We start from the raw sequence: 20,264 nt of genomic DNA, 5'->3' as shown, positions 1-20,264 counted from the left end.
CTCTAGTGGTGTCTGTATAGTCTGGATGCAGTGAGCTCCCTCTAGTGGTGGCCGTATAATATTTATGTAGTGAGCTCCCCTTAGTGGTGGCTTTATGATATTTATGTAGTGAACTCCCTCTGGCGGTGGTTGTATAATCTGTATGTAGTGAGCTCCTTCTAGTGGTGACTGTATAATCTGTATATTCCGGGCTCCCTCTAGTGGTAGCTGTATAATCTGTATGTAGTGAGCTCCCTCTAGTGGTGGCTGTGTAATCTGTATGTAGTGAGCTCCCTCTAGTGGTGGTTGTATAATCTGTATGTAGTGAGCTCCCTCTAGTGGTGGCTGTATAATCTGTATGTAGTGAGCTCTCTCTAGTGGTGGCTGTGTAATCTGTATGTAGTGAGCTCCCTCTAGTGGTGGTTGTATAATCTGTATGTAGTGAGCTCCCTCTAGTGATGGTTGTATAATCTGTATGCAGTGAGCTCCCTCTAGTGGTGGCTGTGTAATCTGTATGTAGTGAGCTCCCCCTAGTGGTGGCTGTATAATCTGTATGCAGTGAGCTCCCTCTAGTGGTGACTGTATAATCTGTATGTAGTGAGCTCCCTCTAGTGGTGGTTGTATAATCTGTATGTAGTGAGCTCCCTCTAGTGGTAGCTGTATAATCTGAATGTAGTGAGCTCCCCCTAGTAGTGGCAGTATAATCTGTATGTAGTGGGCTCCCTTTGTGGTAGCTGTATAATCTGTATGTATTGAGCTCCCTCTAGTGGTGACTGTATAATCTGTATGTAGTGAGCTCCATCTAGTGGTGACTGTATAATCTGTATGTAGTGAGCTCCCTCTAGTGGTGGCTGTATAATCTGTATGTAGTGAGCTCCCTCTAGTGGTAGCTGTATAATCTGTATATAGTGAGCTCCCTCTAGTGTTGACTGTATAATCTGTATGTAGTGAGCTCCCTCTAGTGGTGACTGTATAATCTGTATGTAGTGAGCTCCCTCTAGTGGTGGCTGTATAATCTGTATGTAGTGAGCTCCCCCTACTGGTGGCTGTATAATCTGTATGTAGTGAGCTCCCTCTAGTGGTGGTTGCATAATCTGTATGTAGTGAGCTCCCTCTAGTGGTGACTGTATAATCTGTATGTAGTGAGCTCCCCCTAGTGGTGGCTGTATAATCTGTATGTAGTGAGCTCCCCCTAGTAGTGGCAGTATAATCTGTATGTAGTGGGCTCCCTTTGTGGTAGCTGTATAATCTGTATGTATTGAGCTCCCTCTAGTGGTGACTGTATAATCTGTATGTAGTGAGCTCCATCTAGTGGTGACTGTATAATCTGTATGTAGTGAGCTCCCTCTAGTGGTGGCTGTATAATCTGTATGTAGTGAGCTCCCTCTAGTGGTAGCTGTATAATCTGTATATAGTGAGCTCCTTCTAGTGTTGACTGTATAATCTGTATGTAGTGAGCTCCCTCTAGTGGTGACTGTATAATCTGTATGTAGTGAGCTCCCCCTAGTGGTGGCTGTATAATCTGTATGTAGTGAGCTCCCCCTAGTAGTGGCAGTATAATCTGTATGTAGTGGGCTCCCTTTGTGGTAGCTGTATAATCTGTATATAGTGAGCTCCTTCTAGTGTTGACTGTATAATCTGTATGTAGTGAGCTCCCTCTAGTGGTGACTGTATAATCTGTATGTAGTGAGCTCCCCCTAGTGGTGGCTGTATAATCTGTATGTAGTGAGCTCCCCCTAGTAGTGGCAGTATAATCTGTATGTAGTGGGCTCCCTTTGTGGTAGCTGTATAATCTGTATGTATTGAGCTCCCTCTAGTGGTGACTGTATAATCTGTATGTAGTGAGCTCCATCTAGTGGTGACTGTATAATCTGTATGTAGTGAGCTCCCTCTAGTGGTGGCTGTATAATCTGTATGTAGTGAGCTCCCTCTAGTGGTAGCTGTATAATCTGTATATAGTGAGCTCCTTCTAGTGTTGACTGTATAATCTGTATGTAGTGAGCTCCCTCTAGTGGTGACTGTATAATCTGTATGTAGTGAGCTCCCTCTAGTGGTGGCTGTATAATCTGTATGTAGTGAGCTCCCCCTACTGGTGGCTGTATAATCTGTATGTAGTGAGCTCCCTCTAGTGGTGGTTGCATAATCTGTATGTAGTGAGCTCCCTCTAGTGGTGACTGTATAATCTGTATGTAGTGAGCTCCCCCTAGTGGTGGCTGTATAATCTGTATGTAGTGAGCTCCCCCTAGTAGTGGCAGTATAATCTGTATGTAGTGGGCTCCCTTTGTGGTAGCTGTATAATCTGTATGTATTGAGCTCCCTCTAGTGGTGACTGTATAATCTGTATGTAGTGAGCTCCATCTAGTGGTGACTGTATAATCTGTATGTAGTGAGCTCCCTCTAGTGGTGGCTGTATAATCTGTATGTAGTGAGCTCCCTCTAGTGGTAGCTGTATAATCTGTATATAGTGAGCTCCCTCTAGTGTTGACTGTATAATCTGTATGTAGTGAGCTCCCTCTAGTGGTGACTGTATAATCTGTATGTAGTGAGCTCCCTCTAGTGGTGGCTGTATAATCTGTATGTAGTGAGCTCCCTCTAGTGGTGGCTGTATAATCTGTATGTAGTGAGCTCCCCCTACTGGTGGCTGTATAATCTGTATGTAGTGAGCTCCCTCTAGTGGTGGTTGCATAATCTGTATGTAGTGAGCTCCCTCTAGTGGTGACTGTATAATCTGTATGTAGTGAGCTCCCCCTAGTGGTGGCTGTATAATCTGTATGTACTGAACTATGAACTGCCAGGACGTGTTATCCGTGGAGTAGAGTATTTTGGCCACTTCAAAGAAAACTACCAGACATACTTCAATTTCCATGATAACTTCTCTGTGTATTCTTTCCAGGGGAGGAGAACTTTAAACACCCCCAACACACACCCTGGTCTTGTCTACAGCTGGTTTTCGTTACAGTGTTTTTTCACTGTTTGCCCGGAGATACACAGAAGCGATAAACTGTGGGCGAGAAGCAGGTTTTCTCATCACCGCTCCCCAGATGCTTATTTTATCGAATTAACTATTCATTAGCTGTCCTCCAGATCCCAGCTGGACGGCAGCGTCGCCTGCTCTCTTGTAGCAGCCATGTGCAGGAGGATAAATAATATATAGAACATGTCGAGCGCTGCGCACATTCATAATTCATGAGCAAAAAGTGGAAATGCGCTCATTATCCCACCGACAATCCCCCCCCCACACCAACCTGAGTGGTAGGTCCTTATACCTGGCATGCTATAGTGCATGGATAAGCAGTCTCCGGCACCGAAACTACAACTCCCAGAATCCTCCTTTCACTTCTATAGGCGTTACAAGAATAGCTGAGCAGGTGTGCATGCTGGGAGTTGTAGTTTCACAGCAGCTGGAGTGCCAAAGGTTGCTGATCCCTTCTATAGTGTGTGCGAGCACTTACCGTACAAAAATGGCAGCATTATCACTAGAGATGAGCGAATTTCATATTTTGAAATTCGTTCACGCTTCGTTTGGTGGTAAAAGCAGAATTGCGTTATGGATTCCGTTACCACGGACCATAACGCAATTCCATGACGGAATCCGTTTTTCATTCCGTCATAATAGAAATCTATGGGCTGCATAACGGATCCGTCCAGTTTCCGTTATGCAGGGGAGTCCTCTCCTGCCTCTAAATGCATTCCGTTATAGAATCGCGTTATGGTCCGTGGAAACGGAATCCATAACGCAATTCACCTTTTACCACCAAACGAATCGCAAACTAATTTCATAACGGAAAATTCGCTCATCTCTAATTATCACGATGCATGAGAATGCAAGAAAATTCCGAATAAATGCAAAAAACCCTCGGTTTTCCTCCTCTTGGAAATACTTTATTACATTGTATTCAGATGTAGCAGAGTTGTATTTGTTTCTGGGAAGGATGAGTGAGACCCATTATGGCCACCACTACTTCTCCCACCAGGGTCACGGCTAATCCGCTGATACTTACAAATTAACCCTCTCATGAACCTAGCAGATTGGAGCATCACTGTGTTGCATAGCAGAGTTTGTCACGGCTCATGCACACGAACGTATCTTCTTTCCGCGTCTGTACCGTTTTTTTTTGCAGACCGTATATGAAGCCATTCATTTCAATGGGTCCGCAAAAAAACAAACGGATGGTACTCTGCGTGCATTCCGTTTCCGTATATGTCCGTATTTCCGTTCTGCAAAAAAATAGAACACGTCCTAGTATTCTCCGCATTACGGACAAGGATAGGACTGTTCTATTAGGGGCCAACTGTTCCGTTCTGCAAAATACGGAATACACACGGACGTCATCCGCATTTTTTGAGGACCGCAAAATACATACGGTCGTGTGCATGAGGCCTTATATAGATAGATCTTCATGGGACTGATGGTGAATATGTAATCCAGAACATGAACTTAAAGGGTTTCTGTCACCCCACAAAACTCATTATTTTTTTTTGGGATAGTTAGATTCCTCATAGTGCGATATAGGAGAATATAATAGTCTTACTTACTTTCATGCGGCCGATTCTTTAGAAAACAAACTTTTATAATATGTAAATGAGGGCTCTACCAGCAAGTAGGGCGTCTACTTGCTGGTAGCCGCAGCAGAAAACCGCCCCCTCGCCGTGTTGATTGACAGGGCCAGCCGTGATCTCCTCCTCCGGCCGGCCCTGTCAGTATTTCAAAAATCGCGCGCCTCTGGTCATTTGGCGCAGGCGCTCTGAGATGAGGAGGCTCGTCTCCTCAGAACTCCCTCAGTGCGCCTGCGCCGAATGACCAGAGGCGCGCGATTTTTGAAATACTGACAGGGCCGGCCGGAGGAGGAGATCACGGCTGGCCCTGTCAATCAACACGGCGAGGGGGCGGTTTTCTGCTGCGGCTACCAGCAATTAGACGCCCTACTTGCTGGTAGAGACCGGATTTACATATTATAAAACTTTGTTTTCTAAAGAATCGGCCGCATGAAAGTAAGTAATACCATTATATTCTCCTATATCGCGCTATGAGGAATGTAACTATCCAAAAAAAAATATATGAGTTTTGTGGGGTGACAGAAACCCTTTAAGCAAAAATGCTGCTAAGGAGTATTCGTATAGCTCTGCTAGGTCTGTTTATTTAAAGGGGTACTAACACGTATTCGTATCTGGTAATCCTCTTCTCCCTGGTGGTTTAGTTTTAGTTTTTCTGTTTTTGCTGCAGTGGAAATGAACTGTCCATTTGCTGATCAACTTGTGCCCATGCACAGCAATCAATCCGAACGAGCAGGGCTGCAGTGTAAAGCATGGTAGGAGGAGAGAGCAGCAGCCAAAGCCTTGAAAAAATTGGGAGACATATTTCACATCATCTCTAAGCTGAAGGCATCAGTGTAAATCACGGAGGAGGGACAGCCAGAGCCTCTGATGAAAAAGGAGGTTGATTTTAGACTACCACAGACTCCAAAAGTCAATGTAGCTGTGCCGAACGTGTCATCGGAAGACCCGTCAGCTGGCAGTTTTGCACTGCGTGCTTCAAGTCACACTCAAAGATGTATTGAAGTAGAGCGGAGTTTATGGGGACACTAAGCCAACAGCGGGATAGAGTGAAGTCAAGGCTGAAAGAATCCGGCTGAATTATGAATGCAGCTCTGGATGTGTCTGAAGAAAAAATATGTGATGTAAGATCAGTCAAGTGCGGCAGGTGACGGGCCCTTTTGCAAATTTTGCCCTGGGGCCCAGGAGCTTCAAGTGATGCCTATATTTAAGTTGTCTCTATCAGAATCAGCGCCACTCTTGTCCACTGGCTGGTTGTGGTACTGCAACTAAGCCCCATTCAGGGGTTATATTTTTGAATACTGCGCTAGAAAGTGTTTTTTTTTTTTACCCGCCAACATTTAATTGAATGCACTTACCACAAATATGACAATAATGTTCAGATTTCTCTCCGCCGCCTGGAAATGATAGATAAATGTAACCACAAAACATTTCATCCCAGTCGGCCTTTTCTGCATTTACAATTCCTGCTAATGGCAAAATTAATTGTCAAATTACCGAGGAGCCTGAGTATGTCGGTGCGGAGAGGAGTGCGTGTCGGTTAAGCTGTTGATGGAGTGCTGAGTTTTCTATAGGGGACGTCTGCTGTGAGAAAAGAGGGAGCAGAATAAAAGCTGGAATAAGGAGCGAACAACGTGCTGAGGAATATATGATGATAGAGGAGCTGTCACTTTATAGCTGATGATAATTTAAAATCAAGAAGAAAATCAATAATCCATATTACGTGCAGTACCACAACTGACCACATGGCATACTGTTAATCTATGTGTCGTTTAATACCCAGCAGCAGCAGCAGCACCTAGTGGTAGGAATATTTATTGCAGGATATCCCATTTTTATACAATGTGTACACTGATGTTTTTCATTAAAGTGGGTGTCCAGTTACCGCCATGTTCTTTTCAATTCCAAAATTCAAAGCAGCCAAAGCGTCATGTGGCTTATACAGAGCTGCAGATCCTCTGCACAAGTATAGTTAAATGAGAATATGTAGTCTTCTTGCAGTCACCTCTAGAGGGAGCTGACAACATACTATGTCAGTTTAGAGTTCAGTGTATAAACAGTATGCATACATCTCATGAGCTGTTCCTAGTGCTGGATGTATATATCTGTTTGCAGTAATCTCCTGAGCTCCCTCTAGTGGTGGCTGTATATATCTGTATGTAGCAATCTCCTGAGCTCCCTCTAGTGCTGGCTGTATATATCTGTATGCAGTAATCTCCTGAGCTCGCTCTAGTGGTGGCTGTATATATCTGTATGTAGTAATCTGCTGAGCTCCCTCTAGTGGTGGCTGTATATATCTGTATGCAGTAATCTCCTGAGCTCCCTCTAGTGGTGGATGTATATATCTGTATGTAGTAATCTCCTAAACTCCCTCTAGTGGTGACTGTATACATCTGTATGTAATAATCTCCTGAGCTCCCCCTAGTGGATGGCTGTATATATCTGTATGTAGTAATCTCCTGAGCTCCTTCTAGTGGTGGCTGTATATATCTGTATGTAGTAATCTCCTGAGCTCCCTCTAGTGCTGGCTGTATATATCTGTATGTAATAATCTCCTGAGCTCCCTCTAGTGGTGGTTGTATATATCTGTATGTAGTAATCTCCTGAGCTCCCTCTAGTGGTGACTGTATATATCTGTATGTAGTAATCTCCTGAGCTCCTTCTAGTGGTGGCTGTATATATCTGTATGTAGTAATCTCCGGAGCTCCCTCTAGTGCTGGCTGTATATATCTGTATGTAGTAATCTCCTGAGCTCTCTCTAGTGGTGGCTGTATATATCTGTATGCAGTAATCACCTGAGCTCCCTCTAGTGGTGGCTGTATATATCTGTATGTAGTAATCTCTGGAGCTTCCTCTAGTGGTGGCTGTATATATCTGTATGCAGTAATCTCCTGACCTCCCTCTAGTGGTGGCTGTATATATCTGTATGTAGTAATCTCTGGAGCTTCCTCTAGTGGTGGCTGTATATATCTGTATGCAGTAATCTCCTGAGCTCCCTCTAGTGGTGGCTGTATATATCTATATGCAGTAATCTCCTGAGCTCCTTCTAGTGCTGGCTGTATATATCTGTATGTAGTAATCTCCGGAGCTCCCTCTAGTGGTGGCTGTATATATCTGAATGCAGAAATCTCCTGAGTTCCCTCTAGAGGTGGCTGTAAATATCTGTATGAAGTAATCTCCTGAGCTCCCTCTAGTGGTGGCTGTATATATCTGTATGTAGTAATCTCCTGAGCTCCGTCTAGTGATGGCTGTATATATCTGTATGTAGTCATCTCTGGAACTTCCTCTAGTGGTGGCTGTATATATCTGTATGTAGTAATCTCCGTAGCTCCCTCTAGTGGTGGCTGTATATATCTGAATGCAGTAATCTCCTGAGTTCCCTCTAGAGGTGGCTGTAACTATCTGTATGAAGTAATCTCCTGAGCTCCCTCTAGTGGTGGCTGTATATATCTGTATGTAGTAATCTCCTGAGCTCCTTCTAGTGCTGGCTGTATATATCTGTATGTAGTAATCTCCGGAGCTCCCTCTAGTGGTGGCTGTATATATCTGAATGCAGTAATCTCCTGAGTTCCCTCTAGAGGTGACTGTATATATCTTTATGCAGTAATCTCCTGAGATCCCTCTAGTGGTGACTGTATATATCTGTATGCAGTAATCTTCTGAGATCCCTCTAGTGGTAATTGTATATATCTGTATGCAGTAATATCCTGAGATCCCTCTAGTGGTGACTGTATATATCTGTATGCAGTAATCTCCTGAGCTCCCTCTAGTGGTCGCTGTATATATCTCTATGTAGTAATCTCCTGAGCTCCCTCTAGTGGTGGCTATATATATCTGTATGCAGTAATCTCCTGAGCTCCCTCTAGTGGTGGCTGTGTATATCTGTATGCAGTAATATCCTGAGATCCCTCTAGTGGTGACTGTATATATCTGTATGCAGTAATCTCCTGAGATCCCTCTAGTGGTAATTGTATATATCTGTATGCAGTAATCTCCTGAGCTCCCTCTAGTGCTGGCTGTATACATCTATATGTAGTAATCTCCTGAGCTCCCTCTAGTGGTGACTGTATATATCTGTATGTAGTAATCTCCTGAGCTCCCTCTAGTAGTTGTTTCAGGCAAATAATCTGTTATATTTGCAGGAAATTTGCAGGTCTGTAGCATAATTGTCTGCAACCTGTTTCTCCTTAATAAAACTATAATTTCTATAATTTTACAACATTCTGCTTATTTTATTGCATGCTGGGACTTATAGTACCAAAATCATCTTCAGATGTGTAAAAAAACAAACAAAACATAATTAGTCACTACTTCTGGTGTTTTGTGCAAATTCACACTTTGGTATTTTATGGTGGGTTTTGGGGGCTGTTCTCATTCAGCATATGGGTGGGCTTACAAAAATGTAGTAAGTAGCATGCAGTTTATTCATGGTCTGAATTTAGGGCGTGGAAAGCTGGTAGTTTATTTCCTGCCCAAACGTTTCTCCCCCCTGCCCAACAGTGTGGACTTTTACCTGATATCTGGAGTCACCAGCAGGCGGCGCTCTCCCCGGGCCACTAGATTACACTGCAGTGTCCTTAAGAAAGAAATTCATTAAAATGTCTTTTTTTGCTTCGGTCTATTCTGTCACTCGATTCCCAGCAACTGTCATCTACATCCCCTTCTTATTCCTTGTAGGACAGGCTGGGGACTATGACCTTCTGTGGATATCCTCAAATAGGACTATCCAGGGCAGGGCTCCCAGGGCCCCCTTGTATTCAGGGGACCCATAGCAGCTACATTTATGGCATGAATGTCCTTGAACAGATGTTTGATCGTATTGTGATTACATTACACCGTCATCTATGAATGCAGGAAAATCGCTCCCATCATTTTTGGGGTGCACCTTGGTTTCTTGGTCACCTTGCAGCTGCCCCTGTATCTCTATGTCTGGTGCATGCTAAGTCCCTGTGTTTGGCCGCAGCTTCTGTGCTGTTTCCCTAGTGATCCCCCCCCCGAAAGCCAATGAACAACTGCATTCCACCCATCCAAAATGTGCACTGCACTCCATCGACATCTAGTGGCCAAGATCCGTATGACAGCCTTGTAGCGACACGACTTCTGTACCACTATCAAAGTATCGTCTTTCCTGCTATAAATACAAAATTTCGGGAAAGTTTTTTCACAGTAGAAATTATTTCAGTAAAAAAGGGGATGTTCTATGATGTATGTTAATGTCTTATCCTGAGAGACCAGAAAAGACATCCTGCTCCGCACTTGAAGGCTAGAGCTGCTTCGCCGCCATCCGCCTGGCATTAAAAAAGGCCTATTTACTTTCACATAAATAAAGCTTTATCATCTTGAAATACAAAATTCTGCATTTTTCTAATACACTTTGCATTTAATTTCTATTTTAAAGATTGCTGCTTGCTGTCAGTGAATAGTAACTTCAAGGCCTGAGAAATGTCTAGAGACGTTGGTCAGAAAACTTTCTACAATAGTAGAGTTTAATCAATAAGGCAAGCGCCGATGTGAATATGGAGCAAATTATGCCAAATGTATATAAAAAAAAAAAATGGTGCGGGATAGATTTGGCGCAATTTATTTGGCAAACCTCAATGTACAATGGATCTGCCTGGCTGTTGGCAGAGGATTGTTTAGACCAGATCAGACTGTAACAAATCCTCAGCTGTGAGAAGTATTAGGCCTGTACAGGGGTTCTGTCTCGGGCTCACAGTACGCCTTTCTTGACAGCAAGCAGAGATCTTGAAAGCAGTGAGAAATTGAAATGCAAAGCTAGCAATGCGAAGTAGCCTTTTGAATTTTTTCCATTCATGTCGGTGGGGACTGCATGATATTATATTGGGGCGCTGCGGCCGGTAATTGCCGGTCGCGCAGTTTTCCGGATCCTCTGCTGTGATGACGCATAAAATGTTTGTTTCTGTTGTTTTTTTTTTCAGATTTCGCCCTGACGGACACACAGGTTGATCCGGGTAAGAGCGTGACGTATATTCCTGTATATAGAGCTACGCAACAAAAAAATAGTAACCTATAGGGCAGTAGTTCCGAATGGCAGGCTGCTGGGAGTTGTAGTTTAGTAGCACAAGTGAAGGGATGTAAGCATATAGCGAGAAGATCGATAATAATTAACAGAATTTAATAATCAAACCGCAGAGTACCTAAATCCTGAGCTTTATCCCCCCCTTATTGAAATCCATGGGGCTATTAGTGGTTCCTGGGCTCCTCATCTGTAAATATGTAGTGGTCTCCTCATGGGGGGCTAAGGTCAAGCTCCAGGGCCCGGGTGCCTTCCCAAAGTCTCCCCCCCAATAGTCCTCCTTCTGCAGCTCCAATACTGGTAAACCTGCCAGCACTTTTATGGTTAATTGGATTTACAAAGAATTCTACATTTCTGATACATTGTATATTGTCACATTGTATCATTTATAATTATGTCTTTTCCATTGGTCAGAGTCCATGGAGAGCCCGGAAGAGCTGCAGTCAGGTGAGAAGTATGGCCGCACATGTGTCCCTCCAGCTGGAGAAGGAATGGGGATCTTCTTGCCGTGATTGGCTAAAAACCATTATTGAGGATGATGATGATGAAATTGATATTCACAGAAAAGCTGAGAATATAAATAATGAAGATGTTGCTAAAGTTCAATGGTGATGATGGTGAAGATGATGATGGAGATAATGTTGATGAAGATGATAATGATGGTGATGATGGTAATGATGGTGAAGATGATAATGATGATGGAGATGATAATGATGGCGATAATGGAGATTATGATGGTGATGATGGAGATGATAATGATGGTGATGTTGGAGATGATAATGATGGTAAAGATGATAATGATGGTGATGATGATGATGGAGATAATGTTGATGAAGATGATAATGATGGTGATGATGATGTTGGGGATGATAATGATGGTGAAGATGGTAATGATGGTGATGATGATGTTGGGGATTATAATGATGGTGAAGATGGTAATGATGGTGAAGATGGTAATGATGGTGAAGATGGTAATGATGGTGAAGATGATAATGATGATGGAGATGATAATGATGGCGATAATGGAGATTATGATGGTGATGATGGAGATGATAATGATGGTGATGTTGGAGATGATAATGATGGTAAAGATGATAATGATGGTGATGATGATGATGGAGATAATGTTGATGAAGATGATAATGATGGTGATGATGATGTTGGGGATGATAATGATGGTGAAGATGGTAATGATGGTGATGATGATGTTGGGGATGATAATGATGGTGAAGATGGTAATGATGGTGAAGATGGTAATGATGGTGAAGATGGTAATGATGGTGAAGATGATAATGATGGTGATGATGATAATGATGGTGATGATGATGGTAAAGATGATAATGATGGTGATGATGATAAAGATGATAATGATGGTGATGATGGAGATGATAATGATGGTGATGATCGAGATGGTGATGGTGGTGATGATGGAGATGATAATGATGGTGAAGATGATAATGATGATGGAGATGATAATGATGGCGATGATGGAGATGAAAATGATGGAGATGATGGAGATGATAATGATGGTGATGATAATGATGGAGATGATAATGATGGAGATGATAATGATGGTGATGATAATGATGGAGATGATAATGATGGTGATGATGGAGATGATAATGATGGTGATGATGGTGATGATGGAGATGATAATGATGGTGAAGATGAAGATGATAATGGTGATGCTGATAGAGATGATGATCGTGAAGATGATAATTAAGGAGAAGATGGTAATGATGGTGAAGGTGATGATGGTGATGATGGTGGTAAAGATGATAAAGAAGGTAATGCTGATAGTGAAGATGATAAGGATGGTGAAGATTATTGTTGAGCGAATTGAAATTAAAGAAATTTACTTCGATCTGAATTTCAATTTGCCACAAAGCCAAATTTCCTCACGCTTCGTGGTGGTGACGAATCAATTTTTCCTGAAATGGTTGTAAAAAAAATACATACTCCCCTCATCCATTTGCTCGCGGAGAGGCCATCAGGGCCATCTTCATTGAAGAAACTGCACAAAATCTCGCTCGTGGTGACGTAGGACATCACCACGTCAGTGCACTGGTTGAGCGCAGAGATGTCTTCAATCAATATGGCCGTGACAGACTCTCTACGAGCAAACAGATGAGGTGGGGATTTACTTACTTTTTTTTACCCCTGATTAACCCCTGAAAGGCCTCAATGTAAATCTCAGATGCCGCAATCAGCCATGAATGTGGCATCTGATGGTGGTGAAGATGATAATAATAGTGATGATGGAAATGATGATGATGGTGAGGAGGATGCTAATGATAATATTGATAGTGCGGATGATGATTCTTAAGATAATGGTCATATTGATTGCGATAATTTAGATTGGTATAATGATGATATTGGTGGGGATGATAATAATGATGTTGAAGCTGATGACAATAGTAATGGTAAGAATGACATTTATGATGATGATATAGAATGATAGTGATATTGATGGTGATGATCTAATTGAATCTGTCCAAAGCAGAAATGATCAGTCGGAACTGCACTGAGGACGGCTGGTCGGAGCCCTTCCCTCATTATTCGGATGCTTGTGGCTTTGACCCTAATAAGACGGATGTGAACGAGGTAAGAAAGTCACCCAGACATCGCTCTCCTCCTTCTACTCATCTCTATCCACAGTGATAGACAGCACATCATGACTGTCCGAAATAGCCTGCGTCCGGATGCACCGCATTGTGAGAGATGTGGATGTTATAGCCCAGTATTGTAAGTGGCAGATATTAACACTACATCTTCCACAATGCATCAGATCAAAGGAAAGCGTGAGCCAACATAAAAGCAACCACAACGATCGCCAAACTGACAGGAGAAAAAAAAGCAGAATCTTAAATGCAACACGGAATGCGAATGGAAGATAAAAAGAATCTGAATAATAACAGTATTCCTTGAACCAACGGTTATTATTCAGCACAACCTACTGGTCATCACAATGATTGGTAACGCAAGGTTGTCAGTTACAAACGTGTGCAACCAATATAAAGATCTTTATTCAGACCCAAAAATGTGGTGAAAAATTATTGAATGTGGAGAAATAATATTACATATGACATTTTAACTACAGGGAGAACTTACAGTAATGAGCTACTATGTACAGGAATATAACTACTATAATACTGCCTCCTATGTACAAGAATATAACTACTATAATACTGCTCCTATGTACAAGAATATAACTACTATAATACTGCTCCTATGTACAAGAATATAACTACTATAATACTGCTCCTATGTACAAGAATATAACTACTATAATACTGCTCCTATGTACAAGAATATAACTACTATAATACTGCCTCCTATGTACAAGAATATAACTACTATAATACTGCTCCTATGTACAAGAATATAACTATTATAATACTACCTCCTATGTACAAGAATATAACTACTATAATACTGCTCCTATGTACAAGAATATAACTACTATAATACTGCCTCCTATGTACAAGAATATAACTACTATAATACTGCTCCTATGTACAAGAATATAACTACTATAATACTGCTCCTATGTAGAAGAATATAACTACTATAATACTGCTACTATGTACAGGAATATAACTACTATAATACTGCTCCTATGTACAAGAATATAACTACCATAATACTGCCTCCTATGTACAAGAATATAACTACTATAATACTGCTCCTATGTACAAGAATATAACTATTATAATACTACCTCCTATGTACAAGAATATAACTACTATAATACTGCTCCTATGTACAAGAATATAACTACTATAATACTGCCTCCTATGTACAAGAATATAACTACTATAATACTGCTCCTATGTACAAGAATATAACTACTATAATACTGCTCCTATGTAGAAGAATATAACTACTATAATACTGCTACTATGTACAGGAATATAACTACTATAATACTGCTCCTATGTACAAGAATATAACTACTATAATACTGCTCCTATGTACAAGAATATAACTACTATAATACTGCTCCTATGTACAAGAATATAACTACTATAATACTGCTCCTATGTACAAGAATATAACTACTATAATACTGCTCCTATGTACAAGAATATAACTACTATAATACTGCCACATATGTACAAGAATATAACTACTATAATACTGCTCCTATATACAAGAATATAACTACTATAATACTGCTCCTATGTACAAGAATATAACTACTATGATACTGCTCCTATGTACAAGAATATAACTACTATAATACTGCTCCTATGTACAAGAATATAACTACTATAATACTGCCTCCTATGTCCATGAATATAACTACTATAATACTGCTCCTATGTACAAGAATATAACTACTATAATACTGCATCCTATGTACAAGATTATAACTACTATAATACTGCTCCTATGTACAAGAATATAACTACTATAATACTGCCTCCTATGTACAGGAATATAACTACTATAATACTGCTCCTATGTACAAGAATATAACTACTATAATACTGCTCCTGTGTACAAGAATATAACTACTATAATACTGCTCCTATGTACAGGAATATAACTTCTATAATATTGCTCCTATATACAAGAATATAACTACTATAATACTGCTCCTATGTACAAGAATATATACTACTATAATACTGCTCCTATGTACAAGAATATAACTACTATAATACTGCTCCTATATACAAGAATATAACTACTATAATACTGCCCCTATGTACAAGAATATATACTACTACAATACTGCTCCTATGTACAAGAATATAACTACTATAATACTGCTCCTATGTACTAGAATATAACTACTATAATACTGCTCCTATGTGCAAGAATATAACTACTATAATACTGCCTCCTATGTACAATAATATAACTACTATAATACGGCCCCTATGTACAAGAATATAACTACTATAATACTGCTCCTATGTACAAGAATATAACTACTATAATACTGCTCCTATGTACAAGAATATAACTACTATAATACTGCTCCTATGTACAAGAATATAACTACTATAATACTGCTCCTATGTACAAGAATATAACTACTATAATACTGCTCATATGTACAAGAATATAACTACGATAATACTGCTCCTATGTACAAGAATATAACTACTATAATACTGCTCCTATGTACAAGAATATAACTACTATAATACTGCTCCTATGTACAAGAATATAACTACTATAATACTGCTCCTATGTACAAGAATATAACTACTATAATACTGCTCATATGTACAAGAATATAACTACTATAATACTGCTCCTATGTACAGGAATATAACTACTATAATACTGCTTCTATGTACAAGAATATAACTACTATAATACTGCTCCTATGTACAAGAATATAACTACTATAATACTGCTCCTATGTACAAGAATATAACTACTATAATACTGCTCCTATGTACAAGAATATAACTACTATAATACTGCTCCTATGTACAGGAATATAACTACTATAATACTGCTCCTATGTACAAGAATATAACTACTATAATACTGCTCCTATGTGCAAGAATATAACTACTATAATACTGCCTCCTATGTACAATAATATAACTACTATAATACGGCCCCTATGTACAAGAATATAACTACTATAATACTGCTCCTATGTACAAGAATATAACTACTATAATACTGCTCCTATGTACAAGAATATAACTACTATAATACTGCTCCTATGTACAAGAATATAACTACTATAATACTGCTCCTATGTACAAGAATATAACTACTATAATACTGCTCCTATGTACAAGAATATAACTACTATAATACTGCTCATATGTACAAGAATATAACTACTATAATACTGCTCCTATGTACAAGAATATAACTACTATAATACTGCTCCTATGTACAAGAATATAACTACTATAATACTGCTCCTATGTACAAGAATATAACTACTATAATACTGCTCCTATGTACAAGAATATAACTACTATAATACTGCTCATATGTACAAGAATATAACTACTATAATACTGCTCCTATGTACAGGAATATAACTACTATAATACTGCTTCTATGTACAAGAATATAACTACTATAATACTGCTCCTATGTACAAGAATATAACTACTATAATACTGCTCCTATGTACAAGAATATAACTACTATAATACTGCTCCTATGTACAAGAATATAACTACTATAATACTGCTCCTATGTACAGGAATATAACTACTATAATACTGCTCCTATGTACAAGAATATAACTACTATAATACTGCTCCTATGTATAAGAATATAACTACTATAATACTGCTCCTATGTAAAATAATATAACTACTATAATACTGCTCCTATGTACAGGAATATAACTACTATAATACTGCTTCTATGTACAAGAATATAACTACTATAATACTGCTCCTATGTACAAGAATATAACTACTATAATACTGCTCCTATGTACAAGAATATAACTACTATAATACTGCTCCTATGTACAAGAATATAACTACTATAATACTGCTCCTATGTACAGGAATATAACTACTATAATACTGCTTCTATGTACAAGAATATAACTACTATAATACTGCTCCTATGTACAAGAATATAACTACTATAATACTGCTCCTATGTACAAGAATATAACTACTATAATACTGCTCCTATGTACAAGAATATAACTACTATAATACTGCTCCTATGTACAGGAATATAACTACTATAATACTGCTCCTATGTACAAGAATATAACTACTATAATACTGCTCCTATGTATAAGAATATAACTACTATAATACTGCTCCTATGTAAAATAATATAACTACTATAATACTGCTCCTATGTACAGGAATATAACTACTATAATACTGCTTCTATGTACAAGAATATAACTACTATAATACTGCTCCTATGTACAAGAATATAACTACTATAATACTGCTCCTATGTACAAGAATATAACTACTATAATACTGCTCCTATGTACAAGAATATAACTACTATAATACTGCTCCTATGTACAGGAATATAACTACTATAATACTGCTCCTATGTACAAGAATATAACTACTATAATACTGCTCCTATGTATAAGAATATAACTACTATAATACTGCTCCTATGTAAAATAATATAACTACTATAATACTGCTCCTATGTACAAGAATATAACTACTATAATACTGCTCCTATGTACAAGAATATAACTACTATAATACTGCTCCTATGTACAAGAATATAACTACTATAATACTGCTCCTATATACAAGAATATAACTATTATAATACTGCTCCTATGTACAGGAATATAACTACTATAATACTGCCTCCTATGTACAAGAATATAACTACTATAATACTGCTCCTATGTACAATAATATTACTACTATAATACTGCTCCTATGTACACGAATATAACTACTATAATACTGCCTCCTATGTACAAGAATATAACTACTATAATACTGCCTTCTATGTACAAGAATATAACTACTATAATACTGCTCCTATGTACAAGAATATAACTACTATAATACTGCTCCTATGTACAAGAATATAACTACTATAATACTGCCTCCTATGTACAAGAATATAACTACTATAATACTGCTCCTATGTACAAGAATATAACTACTATAATACTGCTCCTATGTACAGGAATATAACTACTATAATACTGCCCCTATGTACAAGAATATAACTACTATAATACTGCCCCTATGTACAAGAATATAACTACTATAATACTGCCTCCTATGTACAAGAATATAACTACTATAATACTGCTCCTATGTACAAGAATATAACTACTATAATACTGCCTCCTATGTACAAGAATATAACTACTATAATACTGCTCCTATGTACAAGAATATAACTACTATAATACAGCTGTGTTTTGTTGTGTGCATTATTTAATATCTTTGCTTTTTTTTTCCGGTTATATTTTAGAATTATTTCATGGTTGATATCAGTTTATGATTTCTGTGTTTTTCTCTGCAGGACACTTACTTTTTGTCAGTGAAGGCCTTATACACAGTCGGATACAGCACGTCCCTCGTGGCTCTGACCACCGCCATGGTCATCCTTTGCCGCTTCAGGTACATTAGATAAAAAATAAATATCTTACATGTAAAAATACATAAAAATGAAATGCAAAAAACATAACAAATAATGTAAAACAGATGGAAAAGGTCTCCTCCCCCCCAAATTAAGTTCACTCCCCTGTGAAGCCACATAGACCGCTATCCGACATGAATGTATTTTGCATAGGCTCATGGCTCAGAGTTATAAACGTTACTTTGGCGTGTGTTTTTTTATATTGCTTTGTGTGTTTTTCATTTTTTGTTTTTGCTGATTTAATTACTACTTTTAGAGTGTTTGTTTTGGCCATGGATTCGCCAATTCTACGGCTGCATGAGATTTGCGACCAGCACTTATATTGTATCCTATGCTTCTATATATCTTATCCTGTTGCTATTTTTATGGGTTTTTTTTTACATGTTCCCCTTCATTTTTTTTCCTACTGACCTGATGTGTGGGTGTTTTTTCTCGTGTTTTTAATGGGGTGAATGAGACTGTTTTGCTGACGGAGTCCAGAGGACGTGCCTCTGTGGACCACAGTACTATAGCGCCGTATAGTAACAATGCTATACAATGTCACTACCATCATAAACCAGCAGTGGTATGTAATGACAAAAGACATACCGCTATACAGAGCTCAAAAATACCAACATAAGATGTCAAATACAGTATACTGTGCAAAGATTAAACAAATGCTACAGTACAGTGCTCAGACGACTCCTATATACAGCGGCCAACACTGCCTAAATTATAGTAACATATAGTGACCTAATGGTAGTTCCATACAATGTCTAAATGCTGTTATATAAGTATTAGTAATTAGTAGTGTTGATCGAGCACCAAAGTGCTCGGGTGCTCGAGTAGAACACTTTGGGATGCTCGGGTTCTCTACAGAGCACAACGAGCACAATGTAAGTCAATGGGAGAACCTGAGCATTAAACCAGGCACCCGCTGCTCTGAAGAGGGGAGGGTGTCTGGTTCATAGGAAAAGGTCAGAAATTTACACATAAATGAGGGCATCATACACACCCTTGAAAAATTATGATTGATGGCCTGCTGGTGAACCCTAAAACATGAGGGGTGAGAGTCTGCTGCTGAGCTGACCCTCAAAAACATTAGGGGCGAGGGTCTGCTGCTGAGCGGAACATCTAAAACATTATGGGTGGGGGCCTGCTGGTGACCCTCTAAAACATTAGGGGCGAGGGTCTGCTGCTAAGCTGACCCTCAAAAACATTAGGGGTGAGGGTCTGCTGCTGAGCGGAACATCTAAAACATTAGTAGCACTAAATACCGGCTCTGACAAAACGCTGGTGGCAGGGCAGGCGAGCACCTCCAAGGCGTAGAGCGCCAGTTCGTGCCACGTGTCCAGCTTGGACACCCAATAGTTGTAAGGCACAGAGGGATCACTGAGGACGCTGACACGGTCTGCTACATACTCCTTCACCATCTTCCAAAACTTTTCCCTCCTTGTGACACTAGGTCACGCATCAGGGTGAGGTTGCTGGCGGGGTGTCATGAAACTGTCCCATGCCTTGGTGAGTGTTGCCCTGCCTCTGTTGGAACTGCTGTGTGTTCCCCTTGTCTCTTCTCCTCGGTTGCTCAAGGAACTACATACTCTGCCGCCAGCGTGGTCAG

At 39.5% G+C, this 20,264-nt stretch overlaps 1 protein-coding gene across 1 annotated transcript in view; it reads left to right on the top strand.

Moving 5' to 3' along the window:
* Positions 1-20,264, top strand: part of ADCYAP1R1 (ADCYAP receptor type I) — a 171,835-nt gene that overhangs the window by 85,954 nt on the left and 65,617 nt on the right. The window contains 4 exon segments of the mRNA XM_040431354.1: positions 10,473-10,505; positions 10,985-11,017; positions 13,074-13,174; positions 18,548-18,645. Of these exon segments, the coding sequence (XP_040287288.1) occupies positions 10,473-10,505; positions 10,985-11,017; positions 13,074-13,174; positions 18,548-18,645 (265 nt within the window).

Source organism: Bufo bufo, chromosome 5 (assembly GCF_905171765.1).
Source record: "Bufo bufo chromosome 5, aBufBuf1.1, whole genome shotgun sequence".
Taxonomy (NCBI): Eukaryota; Metazoa; Chordata; class Amphibia; order Anura; family Bufonidae; genus Bufo; species Bufo bufo.
The sequence above is the reverse complement of the archived record's forward strand: the minus strand, read 5'-3'. Positions and strand labels throughout refer to the sequence as shown.